At 36.9% G+C, this 25,483-nt stretch overlaps 1 protein-coding gene across 1 annotated transcript; it reads left to right on the top strand.

The window, feature by feature from the left end:
* The first annotated feature begins 299 nt into the window (after positions 1-299).
* Positions 300-24,457, top strand: LOC140144018 (uncharacterized). Its single transcript, XM_072165847.1, has 7 exons — positions 300-318; positions 741-875; positions 3,763-3,897; positions 17,981-18,121; positions 20,021-20,284; positions 22,318-22,432; positions 22,700-24,457. Exons 1-7 carry the CDS (start codon positions 300-302, stop codon positions 23,250-23,252), a joined length of 1,362 nt encoding a protein of 453 aa, XP_072021948.1. The 3' UTR covers positions 23,253-24,457.
* Positions 24,458-25,483: the final 1,026 nt, after the last annotated feature.

Genomic DNA, 25,483 nt, shown 5'->3' with positions numbered 1-25,483 from the left:
CCCACTTGGGCGGCACATACCTATAATACTTCAACAATGAAGTATCCCACAACATGAAATTATCCTCTACACGCCACACACCCCGCATACATACAACCACTACATGGACCTACGACTAAGAGTTAAGCGTGATAAACGATAAAGAATTTATGTAGGAATGTGCAACAAAATGTGCAAAATCCACAACTTTGAACCTGGTGCAATGGATTTTAGTCCGTTGAGGAAGGAAGGAATGACAACATGGGATGAGGACATAAATACCTAGGTAATACTTTTTATAACGCTGAGAAAAGTATGATATGTCCACAGTACTAATCAGTAAGTCACAATAAATGGCAAGAAACATATACCTAGCAATACTCGATAGTGACCATTGCAGCATTCTAGACAAAATTAATAAAGATGCCATTGTGAAATGTTCTAACAGATCGAACCAAAAAGTTCACACGAGATTCGGTAAGTCAAAATCCTCTAGAGTGGGGTTATACTTGAGGGATTTATTAAGCAGTGGCGTAGCCAAGAGGGGGATGGCAAATGGGGGCAGCTGCACCCTCTCCCTGTTAAAAGTCGGAATGGTGTCCGCCCCGATATTTAAGATTTTTAGGCCTTTTTTGTACTTGTTTGCCCCCCCCCCCCTTAAAATTTGTCTTGCCCCCTCCCCCTTGCCCACCCTCTGAAAAAGTGCCGGATACGCCACTGTTATTGCACTGTTTGTCCGTGATTTCTTTTCTTACATGCAGGCTCAGCTGACTTTACATGTCCACCAAATCTACATACATGTAATAATAATAATTGTGTCCCTGTTTCCTGGTTATGTGATGGGTTCAATAACTGCGGAGATGGAAGTGATGAATATCCTATATATCCCACCTGTGGTAAGTCGATACAAATTGTCGTTTCCTTGAGCAAGCTCTTCAGTTTTTACCAGCCCTAGTTTCCAGTAGAGCATTTTTAAAAGCAAGTGTATCCTACTTTAATGTGCCATGGCTCTAAACGTGGGATATTCTTGTAAACATGAAATTTGTTTCTTTTTAATAAACGTAAAACAAAAGAATCACACAGAATGATTTTGTAAAATAACTAAGTGGGGCCTGAAATGCTCGTGCTATTTACTTCAAATCATACAGTGCCGAAATGGCTGTTTTGGGTCTGCATTTCAGAATATGAAATAAACCATGAATTTCTGCATCAATAGCCGCCATTGTTCGCAAGTCGTTCAATTCTTCAAGTTTACAACTCATTTGTGCAAAAGTTTACAAGGATTGTCGGCTTTTCATCCCAGCTAAAGTGTGCTTTTGTAAATATCACGAATTTCAAAATTATTTGATATCAGAAGGACATTCCTAGTATTCAGAACGCAATTCGATATGTCTGGTGCACTCTCAGCTCCAACAAAAAATATTCGATTCATTAAGACGGGTCAGAGTGAAGATTTTCCTTGACACATTTCCTATATTATTAATGTATTATTATTAGGAGGTACACTGCTCCTAACCCTAAATGTTGTGTATAATTGTTGTTTTTAGTTTTGTTTTTAGTTTTTAGTTTAAACGTTTAAACATTGCATGTAACGTTGTCTGTAAAACGTTCTTTGTTTGCTGGGTGTGGTTAAATATGATCAGTCGCAGCATTAAAATCATACTATTAAATCTGAAAACACTGCAAAAACTCCGACGTCAAAAGTAATACCAAGGGTGTTAATTTTAACACAGAGAAAGTCTTCTGGGAGTCTTTTCGACACTGTGAGGTATTTTAATACCTCAATATGAATTTGCTGGTGTTAATCTAATATTTTCAAGGTTTACACTGTTGGGTGTTAACTGCAAATTTGACTCTTGTTTGGTGTTAATTTAACACTTTCCCAGATTCACTTTCCAATTTTAACACTGCTGGATGTTACTTTGGCTCTGCTGGTGTTCATTTGACACTTTCCTTGTGTTCTGAGAGGAAAACCAGACTTTTGGTGTTAACAATAATTGGTGTAACCATGGTAACATTGTAATATTGTAACAACATGTATTTTCAGATTATAAATAACTTTGACCAGGAAGCAGTCCGGCCAAGTACAGTGTATATTTTTAACATAACAGTTTTTTGCAGTGACACCTTGTGGTGTTAACATGGTTAATACAACACCGTGATTAACACCAGAACCCGTAACACCATCTCAGTGTTGCAAATTTAACACCTAAGTAGAATTTGTTTAGGTAAACATTTCTTGCGTGTTTGCCATTTTTTATATACACCCTCCAAATTGGTATTTAAAAGGGATTGTATTAGAAAGTTGAAAACAATCGAAAGAATATATGTGACACGATTTGGTCCATGGGGGCCAAAGGAGGCATTTTTGAAAATTGAGTTACTGTAATTATTACATTATACATACAATAGGCTATCATTTACTGAAAACACCAAAGGTCTAGCATGCTTGGTTCTAAAGTTATGAAGTTTTTGATGTCTATTTTCTTATGTATTTTATTGTTTTTTAACTCCATGTTTTTACCTTTATCTCAGTTTCAAATTTGCCGCCTTTGGCCCCATTGACCAGATCATGTCACATATGTCCCTCACTGCAGGCATAGAACAGACATTAGAGAGATTGCGATGTTCCAAACGCAGCACATGGACCGTATGTTTTCACGTACGTTTTTACGTACGTTAATACGGTGTTAAATATTGCTAGTTTCGGTTCCAAACTGGATTGTGCTCATTCGTCACGAAGGAGAACAAGTCAGCTGGAATAAAGACTATAAATCTGATCTAGGTCGATAGAGGGCATTGATTGAAGAATTAACAGTAAGCAAGGTCTCTGCCTAATTCAAACAGTCCGCTTTTGATTTTGACTAAAATTTGACTTAACATGCTGCTTAAACTTAATTGTATTTTTGTGCTCCCCAAATATTATAGTTGCCCAAAAACATAATAGTATGGTAGATTAAAGATTACTATATCCATATATTATGACTTTAATTTCAAAATGAGACTTTTTCGTCCTGAAAATTGGGCGCGTTGCATGTGCTTCGACATGAGGTAACATCAGCATATTCAACGTAGCATCTGCGTTTTATACTACGTTGGAATCCAAAATGGGAAATCGCAATGTCATTTTTGTACGCAAAGTATCACCCACATTTCAATGGGCAATCTCTGCGTATGGACATCGTGTATAAATTTAGTCGATTTTTTCAACACATCCCTGCACCTTTATTATAATGATTTGTTACAACAAAGAAGATCAAAATAGTAATTAGATTTTCCTTCGTATGTTCATTATCATTTACTGTCTTTAACATATTGTAAAATGGACAAATTGTGTGCATTTTTAACGATGTATCTACGTTTATTTCGGACGTGGAAAATCTTCAAAACTGGCTAAATATGTGACCTCGCTTCGATACTAGAGAGTGGTTGTGAATAGATCAACGTACGTCCGATACCTACGTTTGGAAATCGCAATCTCTCTATTGTCATCATATGCGTGAAACAGATTGTTTCACTATTTTCTTTGGTCCAATCTTTTTTGTGCAATTTGTTAGGGGTGTGTGAGCAATATTTTTCTCTACACTTTTCTAACCTGCATGTATTCAATTAATGTAGTAATGTATTATATTGCTATGTTGGTATAATCTATTTTCCTGTTCCATTTATATGCACCTTTTATGTGAATTGTATTTTAACCAGTTTTGAACGATAAAACAACTTTTTGCTCACTTCCCTAATTCAAATGGAATTTGAACCCTTTATTTTGCTTTTATGATGCAGAACCGTTTGTTGACTGTCCCAATGGTTTGGAGAGATGTCCCGGAGTAGACAATGTAGTTTGTATATACCCAGAATGGAGATGTGATGGTTCCAATGATTGTGGTGATTGGTCAGATGAGAATCAAGACTGGTGTGGTAAGCTTGTCACCATTCTTCTAATAGGGGTGGGTATGTTGGGGTGGGTCGCAGCATTAACATCATACTATTAAATCTGAAAACACTGCAAAAACTCCGACGTCAAAAGTAATACCAAGGGTGTTAATTTTAACACCGAGAAAGTCTTCTGGGAGTCTCTTCGACACTGTGAGGTATTTTAATACCTCAATATGAATTTGCTGGTGTTAATCTAATATTTTCAAGGTTTACACTGTTGGGTGTTAACTGCAAATTTGACTCTTGTTTGGCGTTAATTTAACACTTTCCCGGATTCACTTTCCAAGTTAACACTGCTGGATGTTACTTTGGCTCTGCTGGTGTTCATTTGACACTTTCCCTGTGTTCTGAGAGGAAAACCAGACTTTTTGTGTTAACAATAATTGGTGTAACCATGGTAACATTGTAATATTGTAACAGCATGTATTTTCAGATTATAAATAACTTTGACCTGGAAGCAATCCGGCCAAGTACAATGTATATTTTTAACAAAATCAAAATAGTAATTAGATTTTCCTTCGTATGTTCATTATCATTGACTGTCTTTAACATATTGTGAAATGGACAAATTTTGTGCATTTTTAACGATGTATCTACGTTTATTTCGGACGTGGAAAATCTTCAAAACTGGCTAAATATGTGACCTCGCTTCGATACTGGAGAGTGGTTGTGAATAGATCAACGTACGTCCGATACCTACGTTTGGAAATCGCAATCTCTCTATTGTCATCACATGCGTGAATCAGATTGTTTCACTATTTTCTTTGGTCCAATCTTTTTTGTGCAATTTGTTAGGGGTGTGTGAGCAATATTTTTCTCTAAAAGTATATTTACAGCTTCTGTTTTTGAATTATAGTAGACTTGCTAAGAGGTTGAACACTGCATTTTTTAGAACAAAGGTCCCACTTGGCATGGATGTTCCTTGGGGCAAGAGAAAAAGATTCATCCAAAGAGACACTCTGTCTCTATGCATAAAACCCCCTAATTAGCATAAATTATGCTAATTAGTACCCAAAATAAGGTATTTTCTAACTTTTGGACCATTTCGCATAAAAAACTATAAATAGTTGAATTTGGTTTACTTTAGGATGAGGAATTCATTTTTGGGGGTGTTTTGGGAATCCGTGCCCATTTTGACCCATCTTTAAAATAAGCGTTTTTACAACTTTTGAACCTTTTGAGCTACAAACTTGTGTGACATATCAATTTGTACTAATTTGGGGCTGGAAAACTCATTTCTGGCACTGTTTATGTGATACGAGGTATTTTGAAAAGGGTACCAGGGTTTTTAAATGTGGATTCCGAGGTACCTGTCATTGGCTATATGGTAGAAGGATGAACATCAAACAAATATGTATACCTTAATTTTAAGCAGCTTTGAGGACACACTTTATAATGTATATTTTTACACAGTTTTACTATTATTTTCAAGTCATTCTATTGATAGCAATAGCAACAAGCGTTATTTGATTTTAAATGATCAGTATGGATACATGAGAGTGAAATTTGTGTTTTATTTGTCAGTTTGTCAGAGATGAGCCAATTACAGATCCCGCATCGGTAAACTTATGTGGCCAACCTAAAAAAAATAGAAGCGTGTTACACAAAACGGCAGAAAAATATCTCAAATCTCAGTGAGTATAGCGATTTGCCAAGCTTTGTAGTAGTATATGGTATCTCTGGTTGTGGCGGTGGTGCGAGTAGTGTAGTAGTAGAGCCATTGCAGAGGCGCTGTCAACCAACAGAAGGTGGGTCAGACAAAGCTGATAAAGGCTGAGAGGAGTACATACCGAAACAGCCCGGTGAAAACAAGGTGGCATGGTTTATGAATCCCACATTGCATACCTTTAGCAGTCTTTATAGAAAGGCAGATATAGTTCGTGAAACCCATAGTGCCAAAATTATAAAAGCCGAAGGTTTCAAGAAACTTGAACCTGATCATCCGGCACTGCTTTCATCACGGGTAAATTCCTCTTCGACAGGATATTGTCAATTTGATCCCTGACATCAAGGAAATGCAAAGGTCATCTGGTTGTTGGGATCTGGTGTTTCATGAAGATCTCAGTCAAACAGATGTTTTCAGGCTCTTTCTCAAATACCTCAGAAGCAGACTCTCTTGTTCCAACATTGAGATCTTTACTATTATGTTGTTAGATGGCCCTTGCATCAATGTCAATATACATCCTGCTTCAGATAAGCTTATGTTATCACTGGCTTAAACTACCCGATGTTCAACAGTGTATACAAAAGATCAGCAAATGCCCAGAGTGTGCCACACTATCTGCGTGAAATAGATGCCACATTATCCCTTATGATGGTAATAAAGGTATATTATGATGACGGTTATAAATCTTGTTGGCATGCCGGCAGAATGAGGCTGAGCATTGATATTGCCAACTCATTACTCATTGGAAATGGGAAGGTGTTGTAGTTCTTGAAGCCACCAAAGGAGTCTTCACGACTGGCGGAAGTGACAGCATTGATTATAATCCCTCATCAACAACTGCGTCATTTCAGTCTGTTTTTCATTGGACTGGCATCAGCATGTACCAAAAGACTGCGATCACTCCCAGTGGATGTATCTTTGCCTAAGAATGACATATTTCATGTTCCATCACTGCATGACATTAACAGCCATCCAATACCTGCATCTAGATCACTGCAGCAGGTCCTCCAAGATGGCTATCAGTGGTTGAATTATGTAGATGATCACTTGGAAGCGCAGCTAACTAGTGACGACTGGGGTTCTTGGGCTCCCTACCACGCAGAGCGTTCATCCAGGTCCCCCCTTATTCATTTCAAAGCCCTCTATGCTCCCACTGCTGACAGAGTCAGCAAACAGTCCTATTACAATATGCTTCACTGTATGAGTACCTCAATCCAGGACAGACACTCGTTGTGGTAGCTGATCAGCTACTGTACACACTTTCAAAGCGTTTGCAGTGGAAGTTTTCAGATACAGACATCACTGAAGTTAAGTACCTTGTCTTGTTTGAGGCCATGCATACTTTAAAAGATGTTGTGGTAAGTTTTAGGTGACAGGTTGGATGGCAGCGGGGGAATCACACCTATGAATAAACAGTAGGAGAGCATAGTCTGCAGGACTAGATATGTGCACCAAGTATCAGGCACAGCTGTTCATTCTGATGAAGAAAACCTATACCCAATATGATGAGTTGAGGCAACCTACTGCTACAGGCCTTGCTCCTGACTTGCCATTTGCTGCCGCTCGTCAACCCTTGAAAGAGTGGGGTCAAGCCTTTCCCATCCCGAAGCAGACTTCTGGTTTAAGTCTTCGTTCTGCCAGCATGTCAACAAGATTCTCCTTTATAACCGTTTCACATGCACCTTCATAACCATTATAAGAGATAATGGAGCCTGTCGTTGACGCAGATGACGTGGCACACTCTGGGATTCGATGATTTTTTGCATACGGAGGTGTACATATTGGCTTGTGCCAGTGATAACACTTCTGTGAAGAAGCAGGACGTATAGCGACATCGATGCAAGTTCCATCTAACAGCATGTATAGATTTCAATGTTGGAACAACAAAGTCTGCTTCTGAGGAATTTGAGAAAGAGTCTAAAAACATCTGTTTTTTATCAAGAATATCCCTTCACAGAATCTTGACTGCTTGTGCCAAATAAGAAGATTTTCTAAAGTTCTTCTTGTCTCCAGACTCCCAACAATAGAAGCACCTTGTTTCAGAAGAGTCCTTATTTGCAGTTGTTGTCCCTTGGGATTCACAAACCATACCAGAGCTCATTCGCCTGATATCATTGTGTATGCTCATTTGGTTGGCAGATTAACAAGCAAAGTAGATTTAAACTGTCATTCAACACAAATTATATTCAGATATTTACCTCAATATTTCGATGTGTACAACACACATCTTCATCAGGAGGGATCTGATGATGAATTGATGGAGTTGAATGTCCTGCTCTCGACCTTTGATGTCCTTTCTGTTGATCGGATTAGGGCATTATATAATGAAGGAAGCTCATTCAGCTTGTTTTCACCGGGCTGTTTTGGTATGTAGTCCTCTCAGCCTTTCTCCTTGCTTGCCCGATTCACCTTCTGTTGGTTGACAGCGCTTCTGCAGTTTTTTTTTATGTCATACGGTATGCTTAGTTTTCCTTGGCTCTATCTACTACTGCATTGCTCGGGCTCGCACCACCACCACAACCAGGAATAGCATCTACTAGTACAAAGCTGGGCAAATGTCATACTCACAGATATCCGATATATATTTCAGCAGTTCTGTGTAACAAGCTTCTATTTTTTTTTAGGTTGCCCACATAATTTTACAGATGATGCTGGATCCTTAATTGGTTCATCTCTGAACAACTGAGAATTAAAACAAATTCCAGTCATTATGTATCCATACTGGTCATTTTAAATCAAATAACGCTTGCTACTATCAATAGAGTGGACTGAAAATTCAAAAAACCAAACATGCATTATAAAGTGTGTCCCCAATGGTGCTAAAAATTAAGGTATATTAAAACATAAGTTTGATGTCCATCCTTCTACAATGACAGGTACCATGGAATTCACATTTAAAAACCCTTGTACCTTTTTCAAATTACCTCCCATCACATAAACAGTGCCAGAAGTGAGTTTCCCAGCCAAAATTAGTACAAATTGATATGTCACTAAAGTTTGTAGCTCAAATGGTTCAAAAGTTGTAAAAACGCAAATTTTAAAGATGGCGGACATCTTGGATTTGAGGGTCAAAATGGCTACGGATTCCCAAAACAATCCCACAAATTAATTTCTTACCCTAAATTAAGGTGGTACGAAAGGCAAAATCAAGTTGCTCTGATTGAGATTAAAATAGACTTGTTGCAGAGAGATATGCAAAATAATCTTAATTCCAAAATTTGAGCCAAATCGGACAAACGGTTTTTGAGATATTGCTGTTGAAAGATTCTTTGTATTCTATTATTTTTGCCAATGTATTGATGAAGTTAATGAGGAAAATTGGCAAAATGTGCTCATTAATATTAATTTTTGCCAATATTTTCCCAATATTTTATGAATAAACCTTCATACTACTTTTACCTTTAAAATTTTGACCTGAAACTTTGCCAATGTGTCTCTATGACCTAAACCTTTAACATGTGATTTTCCAGACCATCTAATTTGCATATTTGCATAATTAATTAGCTTTAAGTATAATGCTAATTAATTATGCAAATATGCAAATTAGATGGGCGGAAAAAATCACATGTTAATGTTTTAGGCCATAGAAACACATTGGCAAAGTTTCATGTCAAAATCATATAAAATAAAAGTAGTATGAAGGTTTATTCATAAGATATTGGTATAATATTGGCAAACATGAATATTCATGAGCACATTATGCCAATTTTCCTCATTAACTTCATCAATATATTGACAAAAACAATAGAATACAAAGAAACTAAAAACATGTATATCTTGACAACCGTATGTCCGATTTCCTTCAAACAAAAACTATTTTGCTCAGTGTATTTAGCTTAACTTATTCAATCTATTCAAATGGTTCTAAATTCAGTTTCTGTTTTCCAGAAACATCGTTTCGAACCCCCTTAAGCCAATTTCAAATGTTTACACATGTCTATAGGTGAAATGGTCCAACAGGTAGAGAATACCATATTTTGGGTACTAATTAGCATAATTTATGCTAGTTAGGGGGTTTTATGCATAGATACAGAGTGTCTCTTTGGATGAATCTTTTCCTCTTACCCCAAGGAACATCCATACCAAGTGGGACCTTTTGTTCTAAAAAAAAATGCAGCGTTCACCCTATTTTCACCCCTTAAGGTTATTAATTAGTTTAAACTGTTGTGATTTGGTAGTTAACAGCATCTTACGAATGGTAGTGAGCTTTGGCAAAAACTGCATTGCTCAATTCATAGCGAGCGTGTAGAAGAATTAGAATATCACAGATATAGTTTTATAGGTGCTGCGGTTCTTGAGTTACATTGTAAAGAGGGCTGAAACAACAACACTTTTGTAAAACGTACATAACTCATTAACAACAATAAATTAAGCAAGTTTGCAAAGTATACGATTTGTAGAACTAACTTTTGCAAAACATCAAGGAGTTAATTTTCAATAATATATTGATCTAGATAATAAAAATCGATTTTTAGGTTGCTTCGACCAACAATACCTCGTCTACCCTTAACAAGTCTACTATTAAGGACTATTAATGATTTTCATACTAGTAAAATTGTATGATGATTCTAGTTTATTTGGATTTCAAGTAGGTGTTAATTGCTGCCAAATCTATATGAATACAGCGCTGATTTAAAACCTGAAATTACAGGGCTTCAACCTCAAAACAAATGTTTGGCTATACTTTTGTACATAGCCAGAGTTTCCAAAATTTGCAAGGGCGTCCTCAAATTATGACGTCATAGCGACATTGTGTGGGGAATGCTTGTAATTTGTAACCTTCAAAATGCCCCTTCTGCCAGAAATAACATGGCATAGTGATGCCACGTGCAAATGTGCATTGACATTAGCCAATGTCTATGGGGCTTTCATATATTTTTGGGTCAAAGGTCATTAAGGGGTCACAACACGGCTGTGTTCGTGGTCTTAGACCACAGCTAAGTCTAGTTCTTTCTTCTTTCTTTCTCACAATTTGCTTCTTCTGCCACATCCTTGATCGGATTTCGACCAAACTCAAACACAAGCAGTATTGGGTGCCTGGCTACAAAAGTTATGGGTTCTTTAACGTCAAAGGTCATCCAGGGGTCACTGGGGTCAAAAAAGGTCATTTGAACCGAACATGCTCCAATTGAGCTGAAATTTAAATGCAATGATCCTTATGACATTCTAAACATGTTTCAAATATTTAAAAATTGATTTAAGGTCATTAAGGGGCCCATAAAGGGGTCAAAGGTCAAGTTTTTCAAAATGCTCCAATTGAGCTGAAATTTAAATACAATGATCCTTATGACATTTGAAACATTTACAAAATATTTTAAAATTAATGTAAGGTCATTAAGGGGTCAGAAAGGGGTCAAAGGTCAAGTTTTTAAAAATGCTCCAATTGAGCTGCAATTTCAATGCAATGATCCTTATGACATTCTAAACATTTTAAAAACATTTTAAAATTCATTTAAGGTCATTAAGGGGTCAAAGGTCAAGTGTTCCAAAATGTTCCAATTGAGCTGAAAATTGAATGCAATGATCCTTATGCCATTCTAAACATGTTGAAAATATTTTAAAATTTATTTAAGGTCATTAATGGGGTCATAAAGGAGTCAAAGGTCAAGTTTTTCAAAATGTTCCAATTGAGCTGAAATTTAAACGCAATGATCCTTATGACATTTTAAACATTTAAAAAATATTCTTAAATTCATTTAAGGCCATTAAGGGGATCATAAAGGGGTCAAAGGTCAAGTTTTCCCAAATGCTCCGATTGAGCTGAAATTAAAATGCAATGATCCTTATGATATTCTAAACATGTTGAATATATTTTAAAATTCATTTAAGGTCATTAAGGGGTCATACAGAGGTCAAAGGTCAAGTTTTCAAAATGCCAGCTTTCCACGATCAAAGTAGGCCTATATTAAAACGGCAATTGATGAAACAGTCTTATTAAAATTAATACTATCTAGCACTTAATCAGATCAGATCGTCACAGTCATCCGCCTAACTTACCTCGTGCCCTTGCAAAGGGCACAGTTGCTCTAGTTGTTTGTTATTTTGTACATGTATGTTTGTTTATGCACGGCCCCAAGGAAGAACAACTTTGGTTGAATTGGGCTTTCCGTGTTGAAATAAAGTCTAATATATGTATGTATGTATCACTGGATAGAAGAGACCCATAGCTACACATTGGTACCACGTATAATAGTTTTTCAACAACTCTTCCTATACCTTTATACAGGAGCCAACCGTTGTTAATCCGTGATGAACCCACACTTTTACTGTAGCGTAGCGAGAATACGCGTTACGCGAGAGCGCGTAAAATTCGTCATGTCTGGAACCTTTGTGCGTATGCAAGCTTACAAGTTGAATTCAGTATTTGTCAGGTAGCGGCTAAACATTTTATTCTGTAGTTTTATCCCAGTTTTGTTGCTAATTTTAACAGAGCAATCGTCGAAGTTTTTGTAAGGCAATGTTTAATTGACATTCCTCGTGAAATAATCCGTGAATTATACGATCTTTAGCTTCTTTTCGTTGTTGCTTCTTTTCGTTGTTGCTCGGGCAGCTAAAGCTGCCCTCGCGAAGTAAACCACGCAGACGACGCGGCCGCATCGTTGTTAAACGGTGATGAACAACGGTGAAACATGATTGAATCCCTAAATAATTGAATAGGCGTACAGTAAGAAAATGGTACAAATAGTAGTAAAAGTGCAGGACATTGTGGCGTATCGTGCATCGTGGCACTATACGCCACTATGCGAATAACTTTTTACGAAGAAAAGTGCATAACATACGATACGCCATTATGTGATGAACTTTTTTCGTAATAAGTGTAGCACATAGTGGCGTTTAGTGCCACAATGCACGATACGCCACTATGTGCTGCACTTTTTCACATTCCGTTCCTTATTTCGTCAAACTGACGTATAACTTTGGCACAATTTTTTACCCATTTAAAAGTTGAAATAAACTAAATAAATTTTAAATAAATTTGTTATAAATCTGTCAATGACAATCCCGGCCCCTGAGTACCCGGAGATGATCCGGGACTTGACATCATGTGACTGGGATTTGACTAAAAACTTGTCCCCGGGGGAGCCGTGTGTTGGCCAAAACCCCGGGAATTTGGGTCGTAACTTACCCGGGGGTTTCCAACATTGCCGAGCATATTAATTGGTAATTGCTCCTCTTTAGCAAAGTCAAAACAGGCGAAAATAGGAACCTTTTGCACAAGATTTGCAATTTACAGAGAATTGGCCAATTCTCATCCTAATGAGGCTAGTATATGGACAATATAAATGTGCTTTTTCATTTAATGACATAAAATATTGTAAGGAACACTTGAAGTTTTGACTTTTAAAACCTACATTTTGGTCAATAATTATGCTGGGATAATTATGTCGTTTCAACAGATTTACAACACATTCGCCTTGATATAAACATTGAATTGCGTTATCTGCTGACCTAATGAGAAAAGACGTTTTTAGCGGGAAGTGTTAGCTTTCGTTCGATATAAAAAAATCTGATTGGATGAGGGGAACACTTGACAAACACCAATCACAGAGGCCCATTTTCCAACTAGAAGGGGGCACACCACTAAATAATCGTCCCATTGAAATACGCGTGAAAACACAAGAAAGTAAATGCGTTTTTCTACACTTTTGCCGCAAGTTGAGACAACGTCGTATAGATTTTCTAAAAGTATAAAGTCTGAAATTTAATAAAAATTTATTTTTGGGGGTCCATCTAGTCGAACTTTTGAACTACGGGCACTTGAAAAATGGCAAATGACGCTTTTGTCAAATTAGAGATAAAAAAGCACGTTAATCTTGTATAAGGCATATACCCAAAACACGTGATGTAGGCCTATCTAGTTTTACCTCTAAATGCTCAATTTGTCTTTAAATAAATGAAAGTCACGTTACTAATTAATTGCAAGGGTCCAGTAGCTAAACATTTGTAATAATTACCCCCCCCTCTTCTCTCATAAAAACAAGTTTGGGAGGGTTTAAGGACCCGGGCAGATTTATAACCTTCAAACCAAATCAATTAAAATCATAGAAATCTTATTTGTTCACATATCTCGACACTTTGTTTAGCTTTGAAGCCCCCTGGCGGAATTATGTAAAGCATGATTTGCATCTAATTTAGACTCGCTTGCCAGTCCTATATACGCCGTACCTATGTATATTTAGGACTGGCTTACGCCAATTTGGATGTCAATGGGAAATACACACCTAACGATTTGCGCAGGTCAGAAATTTGAAAAAAAAATCTTTAAAATGTCATCAATGTATAAAAATGGTACCAACCTTAATGTGCTTGCTAATTTAAGACTCGGTTGAAACAAAATTAAGGATCGAATGCATTTTAGTGTCCAAAAAGGCAAAATTATCGTCAAAGTTCTGCACCCTTGCGAAGGTTTCAGAATTCGAATCGGGAATAAAAATATCCGATCTTTGCGATCAAAAACACAAAATTACAACTTTAAACATATTATTGGCAAAAGACATTATTACCAAACAATATAGAATAGAAGATTCGACGTCAACTTCTTAAAATGTTGAAGAAATATGCTCACCAAACATTTAGAAAGTACGCAATCCAATTCCCATTCAAACGTGTGGGAAACTGAAAGTGCATAATCCCCACTAATCGAATTCGACTTATAATTATATATTAACATCTAAACTATCAATATAAATCGAAATTAACATAATTCAAGCAAAGGCCGACTTTAATTTTGGCTGAATTTATCAAAAAGCTGATTATAGCCCTGGTTGAAAAAAAACGCCTTCGAAGGGGGCACACCACTAAATAATCGTCCCATTGAAATACACGTGAAAACACAAGAAAGTAAAATAGTTTTTTTATTACAACCAACACAAGGTCTGGAAACTTTCCATTTGCCAACATTCGTGTTACGGGTTACGACACCGCCTGATGCTCGCAAAAAAATGGAGAGTGAGAGACGGGGTCAAAAATGTACAATTCGTAGGGTGCATCACATACTGTTCTATCTTCAATTTTTGACCTTTCTGAGAAAATTGGTATTATAGTTCTAGTTTTAATGGAGCTCTTCCAATTTAACAAATTACACACCTTAATGTTTCCTAAATAATTATGATATTTACAAAATACGTGTTTCACATACTGATCTGTCTTTAAAAAACACGCATTTCTAGAAAAGTATGAAAGACCAGTATGAAATACACTTTAAGTACGATATCGGAAAATTAACTATTTCACATACAGAACTACAACTAAGTGTAGTTTTAAGCAATATTGCATACCTAAATATAATTCAAGATTCCACTTAAATCAATATGTTAAGTATATGCTTTAATTAAAAACTATTTCATTAAAATCCATAGGCTAATTAGATTATAGAAAGGTAAGCTTAATACACGGAGTTTCAATTGCGATTTTCTCGAAATGCGTGTTTTTCGAGACAGACCAGTTTATGATGCGTCCGACGAATTGAACCCCATTAGGTCATTCATATAAATTGGGCCTCATTGTAACTGGGACCGTGCTTGGAAGAGTATGCTGTATGCTATCATACGTATGGTCACGGTGTATCCCGTTGTCAAAATACCACGTACTTTAGTACAGTAATAGCGCCCTCTGTTGGTCATAATTCACTTTAAAACGTATTTTCAACGTAGTGAAGAAATATTTTAGGTAATATAACACTATAGAATATAAAAACTAGTATGTTTAGAAGTTGCATTTCAAGGTCGTTACATTAAGATTACTCAAGGTTTTAACATTAAGGTTAAATTTTTAGAGACAGCCCGTCACCCTTAAGGTTACTCATTGTTGTTTGTTGATGAGACTCCCATACGACGACTAAACACTCCAAGTGGGACCCCAATATAAGGGCCCCGCAGGGCAAGAAAGCAAGAGTAACCTTAACGATGACGAACTGATAACGAAAATTCTGTTATATTTACGGACAGCTCGTCACTCATTTCATAGGCCTACTGTTACTTTTTTTTTTTACTATTTACCCCATAATTTCCCTCATTCTTCAGGCCATACCCTCTATCGGGGGCTAATTTATAGTTTAAGCTTGTTTGCTATTGTTTTTGGAGCAACATTGTTTCTTTATAAGCCTGCGGCGCAACCTTGAACAATATTGTTTTAGCAATATTGTCTTTTGAGATAACGCCCCGTAGCCACCCCCAGCCAGTCCCATACCTCATTTTGATTTCTAACATACCAATATCCTGCTTTTTATATTCTATGGGGTCGCATATTACCTCAAATATTTCTTCACTATGTTGAAAATACGTAATTATGACCAACAGAGGGCGTTATTCACCGTGACAATACACTACGTATTGTCACAGTGTTTTCCATGTACATACGTGAGGATCAGGTGGAATGTACGCACATTTGCGATTAGCATTGATTTTGGTCTGTTTTGGACCTGAAATAATCCCATTTGGGGCCCATTTTAGCATTAAACTACAATCTACCGGTACAGCCTCATAGAGCTGGACAAAAATTCAAAAATCAGATTCCATCCTTTCTTAAAGTTATACTCATAAATGTGAGTGACGGGAAAGCTCTCCAGATATCTTTAAAAGACCTAAGTTTGTGGGCTAACCCCTAGACCTGAACTGGCACGCTAATCATATGTAGCTTCTTTTAATAGCAATGTCCATGAATGTAAAGTTCACAGAAAATAATGGGAAAAGATGAATTGCTATACACTAACATCACGTGGCCAGTGATATTTTATTCAATTACACGCATGACAACGGTAACCAACACTAGTGTCACTCCCAACCCGCACATCAATTAGTGATTGTCAGTAAGGCCCCTGCACTGTCACCTTGCTTGGTCACTAGGTACTGTCTGGTCAGTTAATTGCTCATTGCCTCAAGGACGATTATTAATGAATTAGTGGTCCACTTCCAAGTCCTTCTTGACAGCTGATCAGTAGGGATCAGCAGGGGTACAATTAATGACCTTTTTCGTAGAGCAATTGCGCAATGTTTAATGACAAATATCATAGGTCCTAAAAACTTTTTTGTGAAGATTTTCATCGTTTCCATCCATAAATAATCACAGAGTATATATTATCAGTTTACAAAATAAGTGTTTAAGTTCAGATTCAATTTAATACTCATGTTATCAGTAGCTATCAGCACATTCGTACTTTGCTCATATGTGACCGTCCACGGCGAATGAGCCGTAAATTCCTCCCCGGTCAATTTTGTTTTATTTCGTGTTTAAAAATAAACATCATAAACTTAAAAATGGTATATCATTTGACTTCAAACGATATCCAGAAGCGAGGTTATGGTTTGTTAAACTTTGCTCCTTCAACAAAATTATAGGTTTTTACGTTTTTACATGTGTCTCTTTTTCCACATTGCTGGCAATATATATCAAACAGTCATTGGTCATTTCAAATCATCCCCAAGTCAACGAGGTTTAAGAAAGTTCTCTCATTGTTAATTGTTGGTTATGCATACCTGTACAAAATACAATGCCTGGTAACCCACCACTTGAACAGGATTTAGCAAAAGCAAACAAAGACCAGAGCTATTAAAAGTTCTATGGCCGGCCATCTAAGGTAGAAGCTTATTATCCACTTCAACAATAGGATTATTGATTAGTTTTTGACTATCAAAATAAGACGGAAGTCGGGCCAGCTTAAGTTATCGATGAATACGACATTCGTACACATTTTACACCGTAACACAGAATACAATTTAGGGAATTTACGGCTCGTTTGTGCTGCCGGGTCACATATTGGCGGCCCTGTCTGCATGTGGCTCAGTCGCAAACATACACGACAGAAACCGGATGTGAAGGAGATTATGTGCACTAGATGACTTTCTTATAATAAAATCCATTTTTGATTACAATTTAAAAAAATCATGCATATTGAAAATGAAGAAAATTCATATTGACAACTTGGTACAATTTATACTCGTAGCCCAATCTTGTGCTTCATATCACCCAGTTTTGGTTTGTGGTTTCAATTGCAATTAAACAATGGTTCTTTCGAATATGAGATGCAAAAACCCAAATCTTGTACAAACAACCAAACTTTCCATGGTAGAGATTGGACCCAAGACAGAGTACACATAAATTAAGTGTAAATTCAATGTTGGACCGCTGTGGCGGAAGAATAGAACAAATTCTAGTTTATCATTTGAGGTGTAAGGAGACAAAAAATTTGGTTCCACTATAAATCATATAGCAAGACAAAATGCTAACTGAAATATCACTACAGATTATACTAATAATTTGTGACATCGAAAGGTGTGTAATTCAAATTTTGGGTTTCCTTTCAGGGATTTACCCTTCTCCAGGGCTCCTACTTATTAACATCACATATTAAATATGTATGTGCTCATGCTGTGACTATTTTGTGTTTTGACTATTCTACAGTTAGCATTACATGTCCAGAATATTGGTATCGTTGTGCTGACAATATGCAGTGTATACAAAGCCACTACTTTTGTGATGGTTTTCCGGAGTGCCGTGATGAATCCGATGAATCAATAAACTATTGCACAGCGTCTTCCCCAGGTAAATAAATATAATTATTTGCACAGACGAAAAGTAACAAATAGAATCTTAAAATAGATCTTAAAGATCTAAGCCTGAATAGGAGTCAATCGGTCCATGGTCTTAAAACTATTAAACATGTCTGAAAAATTGCCATTTAGTCGCTGTTAAAGAACTAGTGGATTCGACCTACCATCATGGGGATTTCTACCATTAAGATATCGGGGCGATAAGACTGTGTATTGCGGTGAGTACAAAATGTTCAAAGAGGAAAGAAGAAAGATGGAGGGTGGCGACAAGGGTATTGATGCGGACAATATATCATGTTAAGATTTTGCCAAAACCGGCCTCCTTTTTTTCGAAACATGGACCAGGATTTAAGGTTACTCATTGTTGTTTGTTGATGCTGGGGCCCAGTATCAACCAAAAACATCAAGACCGCAGGGCCGGCATGCCCGAGTCCGGTGACTCCCATACGATGACTAAGCACTCCAAGTGGACCCCAATATAAGGACATTAACCTTTCTCATTACATCACTTCCTTAGGGGAATTCCATTACATCATTTTCCCTTTACAATCTCAGGGGACTTTCCAATTGTGCAACACACTGAAAAGGGGAAGTCCCAGCTATCCATTCAATTTGCTGAGAGGGGAATCCCTCAAATGTCTCATGACATAGATTTTTATTGTAAACAAAGATAATCAAATTAAATTAATCAGGGCACATCACACCCTCCCCCTTAAAAGAAGAAAGTTTGAATGTAATGAAAACTTTCTCAAATGTTTTCTTCTTTTACATCAACTTCAACATAATATTAACTTTGAGTGCTTAACTCAATATACACAGTGACTACTTGTCACACAAGTTCCTTTTTAAAAGAATTTTTTGTTTGTCAGTTTTTATGCAATTCTGGATCAGTCATTACATTGTCTTTTCCCTTAATATGTTTGATGTCCAGATTGTACTCTTGCAAGGTCAAACTCCACCTCACCAGTCTTTGGTTTTTGTTCTTCATCCTGTTGATGAAGGTGAGGGGAGTGTGATCTGTGAAAACAAGCACAGGGTATACTGTGGTACCCAAATACACATCAAAATGTAGCAATGCTAATAGCAGGTGCTGACGAACCTCTCACCTATCAAAAGTCTATCAAACACCTCCATTGGATAACAATCCTCTCCCCTATCAAAAGTCTATCAAACACTTTCAATCTTCTATAATATCAAAAGTCTATCAAATTTGTATCTGGCTGACGACCCGGGGGGGGGGGCACTCCAACTTTGGAGGTGACGCGTATGTAGGGCTGTTAAGACCCCCTTTTTCAGCATCGCTGTCACCCAAAGACCCCATATTTTTTTACGAACACATGCCCTGTCACCCGAAGACCCCATATTTTTCCATTTGATCTGTCACCCAAAGACCCTTACAAGTTCAATTTGAACAGCAACTTTCATTTATCACTGATTTTGTTACTTATTTTAAAAAAAAGAAAGAAGAAATTTGAAGCCATTTAGAACTAGAAATTCGATTTTCGAGGTTTTTGCGGCGCTGTTTCGGTTCTCACCCAAAGATCCATTTAAAAAAAAGGTCATGTTCTCACCCAATGACCCCATATTTTTTACATTTTGCTCTCACCGAATGCGAAAATCATGCTCTCACCCAATGACCCCATATTTTTTACATTTTGCTCTCACCGAATGCCCCTTAGTGCGAAAGTGCCAGCCCTACACCTATATCCATTTCAAATTGAAGTGTCCTTCCCCCGGGCTGACGAACCTCTCACCTATCAATAGTCTATCAAACACCTCCATTGGATAACAATCCTCTCCCCTATCAATATATATATGCACCACTTAATTATCGTAGCATTTCCAACATTACCTATATTCAAGTTTTCATTTGTCTCTATTTTGTTAGCAGTGGTACCTGATACGACACCTCCAAAGGTGACTTTCTGTCCGCAAGATAATACAGTCGATGTCCCACAAGGCACTACTTCAGCTACAGCGCTTTGGATTGAACCAACCGCTCTAGACGATGTTACACCATCTTCCCTCTTAACTGTAAACAGGTCGCACACTTCCGGAGACATGTTCAATCTCGGTACAACCAATGTTGTATATAACATTGCAGATGCAGCAGGGAACATAGCGTCATGCACTTTTATTATCGTTGTGCTAACAGGTGTGTTTTTAAGTACCTGAAAATGTAAAATTTTGTTTCTATTTCGCAGATATTCAATCAATTTTCTAGTCTTGTTCAGGACTATGCTGCCCCACCACGACAAAAGGAAATATGGGATAAATTGATGTTGTTGAGATATGGTGCAAAAACATGATATTGTTTTATTGATTTAAGGTCTTAAATAATACGCATACCTTATCAGATACTACCTGTTGCCTTAAAACAATGCCTAACTGTTTACTCAAAATCATCACAATTAATAAAATTGTATGTACCATACTTTCTTTTGTGGTGGTTTGTTCTCAGATGCCCTTTATTTTATGTGTACAAAATCATGTTTTCTTCATGCGATGTACTTACTATTTAAAGACAAAATTTAATTAAAAGAAGATGTATACACAGTTAATATAAACCAAATTTAAACATCTTTTTCGGAAGTAAAAGTCCGATTATTGAAGACCCGTCCACTCGTCTTTCGGACGGGCAGTTTAGAAAGTAGACGGGTGGAAAAAGTCGGTCGTTCGTAGTTTTTTTTAGCAAAACATAGACTTTTCCATGTTATGTATATACATGTAGAGAAGTAGCTGAAGATATAATCTATTGAAATACGTAACTGCCATGTCAGAGGCCAAAATACGATAATTATTGTCCAAGTAGGAAAAGGCATTAAGATGTTATGTGGCATGTTTGCATGGCCCATTAAAAACGTGTTAAACCAGTTGCGTGTCATTTATGCGACACAAACGAAATTGGTACTTCGTAATAGTTTCACTTTAAATTTATCGCATATCTTTACGTATGTGACACAACAATATTGGTATTTTTCTGAATGCTTGCAATGAGAGGAATAATTTGGTGTGCTTGTTAACAAGATTTGAGCAACTTTGAAATTTAACCAATACGTTGACCTTTAAGGTTGTATTGGATGCATTTTCTAGAAATTAGAAAATGCTTTGAGCATGTTTTAAACAGATTAATTGAGTAGGGTAAAGTACACTGATTAATATGCCTTTTGTTTGGAGCAAATCGGACACACGGTTTCCAAAATACATCAATTTATATTTTCTTTGTATCTTATTGTTTTTGTCAATAATCAATATAGTTAATGAGCTAAAAGGACTGGAAAGGCTCATTAATATGTAATTTTTGCCAATATTTTGCTAAAAACCAATGCATAAATGTTCAGGGTACTTTTATTTTGCATACTTTTGCCCTGAAACTTTGTCAAAGTGTTTCTAATATGTTCTAATGTATTATATAGTGAAGCCGCCCTCTAATTTGCATATCTGCATAATTAATGAGCCAATTTGCATAAATGCTAATTAATTATGCAAATATGCAAATTAGGGGGCGGCTTCACTATATAATACATTACAACTTATTAGAAACACTTTGACCAAGTTTCAGGGCAAAATAATGCAAAATAAAAGTACCCTGAACATTTATGCATGGATTTTTAGCAAAATATTGGCAACAATTATATGTAAATGAGCTTCTCCAGTCATTTTAGCTCATTAACTTGATTGATTATTGATAAAAACAATAAGATACAAAGAAAATATAAATTGATATATTTTGATAACCGTATGTCCGATTGGCTCCAAACAAAAGGCATATTGATCAGTGTACTTTGCTCTACTCAATTAATCTGTTTAAAACATGTTTCGAGCACTTTTATAATGCCTCCATAACCACCTTAACCGTGAATATGGCCGGAGTGCCGGGAATTAATTTTTGTTAACATCTGGAATGTGTTATTGGACCATACAAGGAAGCTAAAAAGGTTAGTTTGGTAGAGTCCTGAGGGTAGTGGGTCATCAATAAATTCCCGTATATACCGGACTATAATTAATGAATAACGCATTTGCATTCGCATTTGCTCCTTATTTTTCAAGACTCTTATTATTTACATTTTGTTTATTGACCCTTATCCTATATGTACCTTGTTGCTTGTGCTTGAGTCGCTATGAGCTTTAAGCATTTACTATTCAATTGCTCAAATGTTGTTGTTGTTTTTTTGGTTTTTTTTTAAGATACGGAAATTGGATCAGAGCGTTTATTGTCTCCAACCATTATCATTGCCTTGGCAGCAAGCATAGGGCTACTAATCATTATCATCATTGCCGTAGTATGCATCTGCATCAAAAGGTATGTCAGCTCTACAATACTCAGAACGCTACTGACTACATCATCTAAATGTTTCAGTGAGAACGCGGCTGCGCCTCAATAAATATAATAGAGTTAGGGCAAATGTAACGATTTTGGAATTTTGTTTTTTGTTGGGTCGAACACACAGGGTTAGAGGTAGATTTGTGTTTTGGTTAGGGTTAGTGGAACCATATTCCCCTATTTCGACTCCCTGATCTAATTTAGTTAATTCAAATACAATTTCATATTCTTTTATGAATCACTTAGGTCTTACTTGGATCCACGACGAGAGCAACGAATGCATGATATCCGAGGTGGCCAGATACCAACTAATACTGGATATATGACTACTGCAAATAAGACTGACAGGGATTCGGCTATGGAAATGACATCACCAAATTCTTACTTAACTTTATATCCACCACGAGAGCAACAACCGCATGATATCCGAGGTGACCAGATACCAATCGCTGGATATATGACTACTGTAAATAGGGCTGACAGGGATTCGGCTATGGAAATGACATCACTTAATAGGGGTTACTTGAATCCACGACGAGAGCAACAGCCGCATGATATCCGAGGTGGCCAGATACCAACTGTCGCTGGGTATAGGGCTACCAGGGATTCGGCTATGGAAATGACATCACTTAATGGGGGTTACTTGAATCCACGACGAGAGCAACAGCCGCATGATATCCGAGGTGGCCAGATACCAACTATCGCAGGATATATGACTACTGTAAATGGGGCTGGCAGGGATTCGGCTATGGAAATGACATACCAATGTTCGTCCCATGTGTACGATGAAATTGAATAGCTACCTGAGGCTTCTATTCATTATGTTTGATGCAGAGATACCTTAAATTAATCAAACTTGGTGATGCCGGGAAATCGAGAGCGCAGACAGCAACATTATAAATCCAAATACTGTACATGTCAGCTGATCCAATAGTGCATACTCTTGTGTTGAGTTGACAATTTTTGTACAATCTTGCAAACCACATTTTTTCCACTTAGCACATCACAAATTTTAAAATTATTAAAAAATATGGTTTTAATTTTTATTGCGGCCATCTTGGTACAGTGGCTGCCTTCTTGATACATTATAAGATATCCCAAATCATATTTGTGTACATCCAAAGTGGCTGGCACTTCAGATAATCCCCAAGTGACATGATTTAAGGAATACAGAGAACACAGTTGAAGCGCATTTTAATATATACCAGATGCACACTGTTCGGTGGCAAACTATTATTCACCCGATCCAAACTTCTATACCACCCCAGAAAACTTAATGGTGAGCCCTTCACAAAAATCGCCAAAAGTGAACACTTTTCTGGATCCAAATCCAAAAGTAATTTTTTACCGTTAGGGGTGGATCATTAGATTTCCGTGGGGCATGAAAGTTCTGTGAAAGAACAAAAATTGCCCAGTAGTTAGACGGGAAAAAAGAAATTGCCACATTCATGCTCATGAGTAAATACAAAGATCCTCAACCAAAATATGTGGCAACAATATTATTTCCCCGACCCAAAACCCCAGAAAATCTAACGGTGGGCCCTTTACATGAGAGATTGTCACGATGATCAGTGTGATTCTTGGGTAGGCCCGTAGCCAGGGGGTGCGGTTTGCGACGTACCCTTCCAACAAAATCGCCAAAAGGGTACAATTTTCTGGATAAAAATCAAGATTCACCATCCACCTGTTACTAATACAGGGAATAAAAAAGCAAAGACCAAGTTGTCATGGTTAACTGTTTAAACTAGCCCAAAAGAGTCCACTTATGTGGCGTGAAATCTAATTTATGGAAGCAATCGATTTTTTGGGAAAGGTCCACATTTTGGAAGCTTGACAGACAACAAGAAAGGTCTTGATTATAATTTTAATACAACTCCGAAGCAAACACAAAACGTTTAAATGTCGGGTTATATAAGGGTCTAAAACATTTTAATAACAGTCAGGAAACGTGTTTGAAAACTTAATGCAAAACGTTCTAACATAATGTTATTTGCACAAAATGTAAGGGTGGACAAAATATTTTGCAAAAAAAAAAAAAAAAAATATTTTGACAACATTATTAACATGTTGTTTCGCTTTTTTTCATATAAAATTTTAGCATGACCTCTATATAACCCGACAATTAAATGTTATTAAAACGTCGTGATGACCAACATCAAAACGCGATTATAACGTTTAAAAAAACATTGCTTGTGTTTGCTAGGTACTAATAACACCAAGGCAATAACCAAAATAAATTGATATATAAAAGAATATTAAAGTATGAATATATTTAGCTGGAAATATTATTGGTTAAATAATATTTTTACCCAGACTTGACAGATGTATATATAAATAAGATGCAAATGTAATGAAAATGTTTAATGCATAAGATCTCGACTGATAAAATATTACCATTTTTTACCATTATGGGCAGATCATTCCGGGGGCATGGAAGTTTTGAGAAAGAACAATAATTGACGAGTAGTTAGGCTGGAAAAATAGAAATTGCCACACTCATGCTCATGAGTAAAAACAAAGATCCTCAACCAAAAATATGTGGCAACAATATTATTCCCCTACCCAAACTTCCATACCACCCCAGAAAATCTAAAGGTGAGCCCTTCACATTAGAGATTGTCACGATGGTCAGTGTGATTCTTGGGTAGGCCCGTAGCCAGGGGTGCGGGTTGCGACGTACCCTTCCAACAAAATCGCCATTAGGGTACACTTTTCTGGATAAAAATCAAGATTCACCCTCCACCTGTTACTAGTACAGGGAATAAAAAAGCAAAGACCAAGTTTTCATGGTTAACTGTTTAAAATAGCCCAAAAGAGTCCACTTATGTGGCGTGAAATCTAATTTATGGAAGCAATCGATTTTTTGGGAAATGTCCACATTTTGGAAGCATGGACCCGCGCAAAGAAAATCTGGCTACAGGCCTGATCTTGACAGACAACAAGAAAGGTCTTGATTATAATTTTAATACAACTCCGAAGCAAACACAAAACGTTTAAATGTCGGGTTATATAAGGGTCTAAAACATTTTA

The sequence above is a fragment of the Amphiura filiformis genome, unplaced genomic scaffold, assembly GCF_039555335.1.
Source record: "Amphiura filiformis unplaced genomic scaffold, Afil_fr2py scaffold_37, whole genome shotgun sequence".
Taxonomy (NCBI): domain Eukaryota; kingdom Metazoa; phylum Echinodermata; class Ophiuroidea; order Amphilepidida; family Amphiuridae; genus Amphiura; species Amphiura filiformis.
This window is presented reverse-complemented; position numbering and strand designations above follow the sequence as displayed.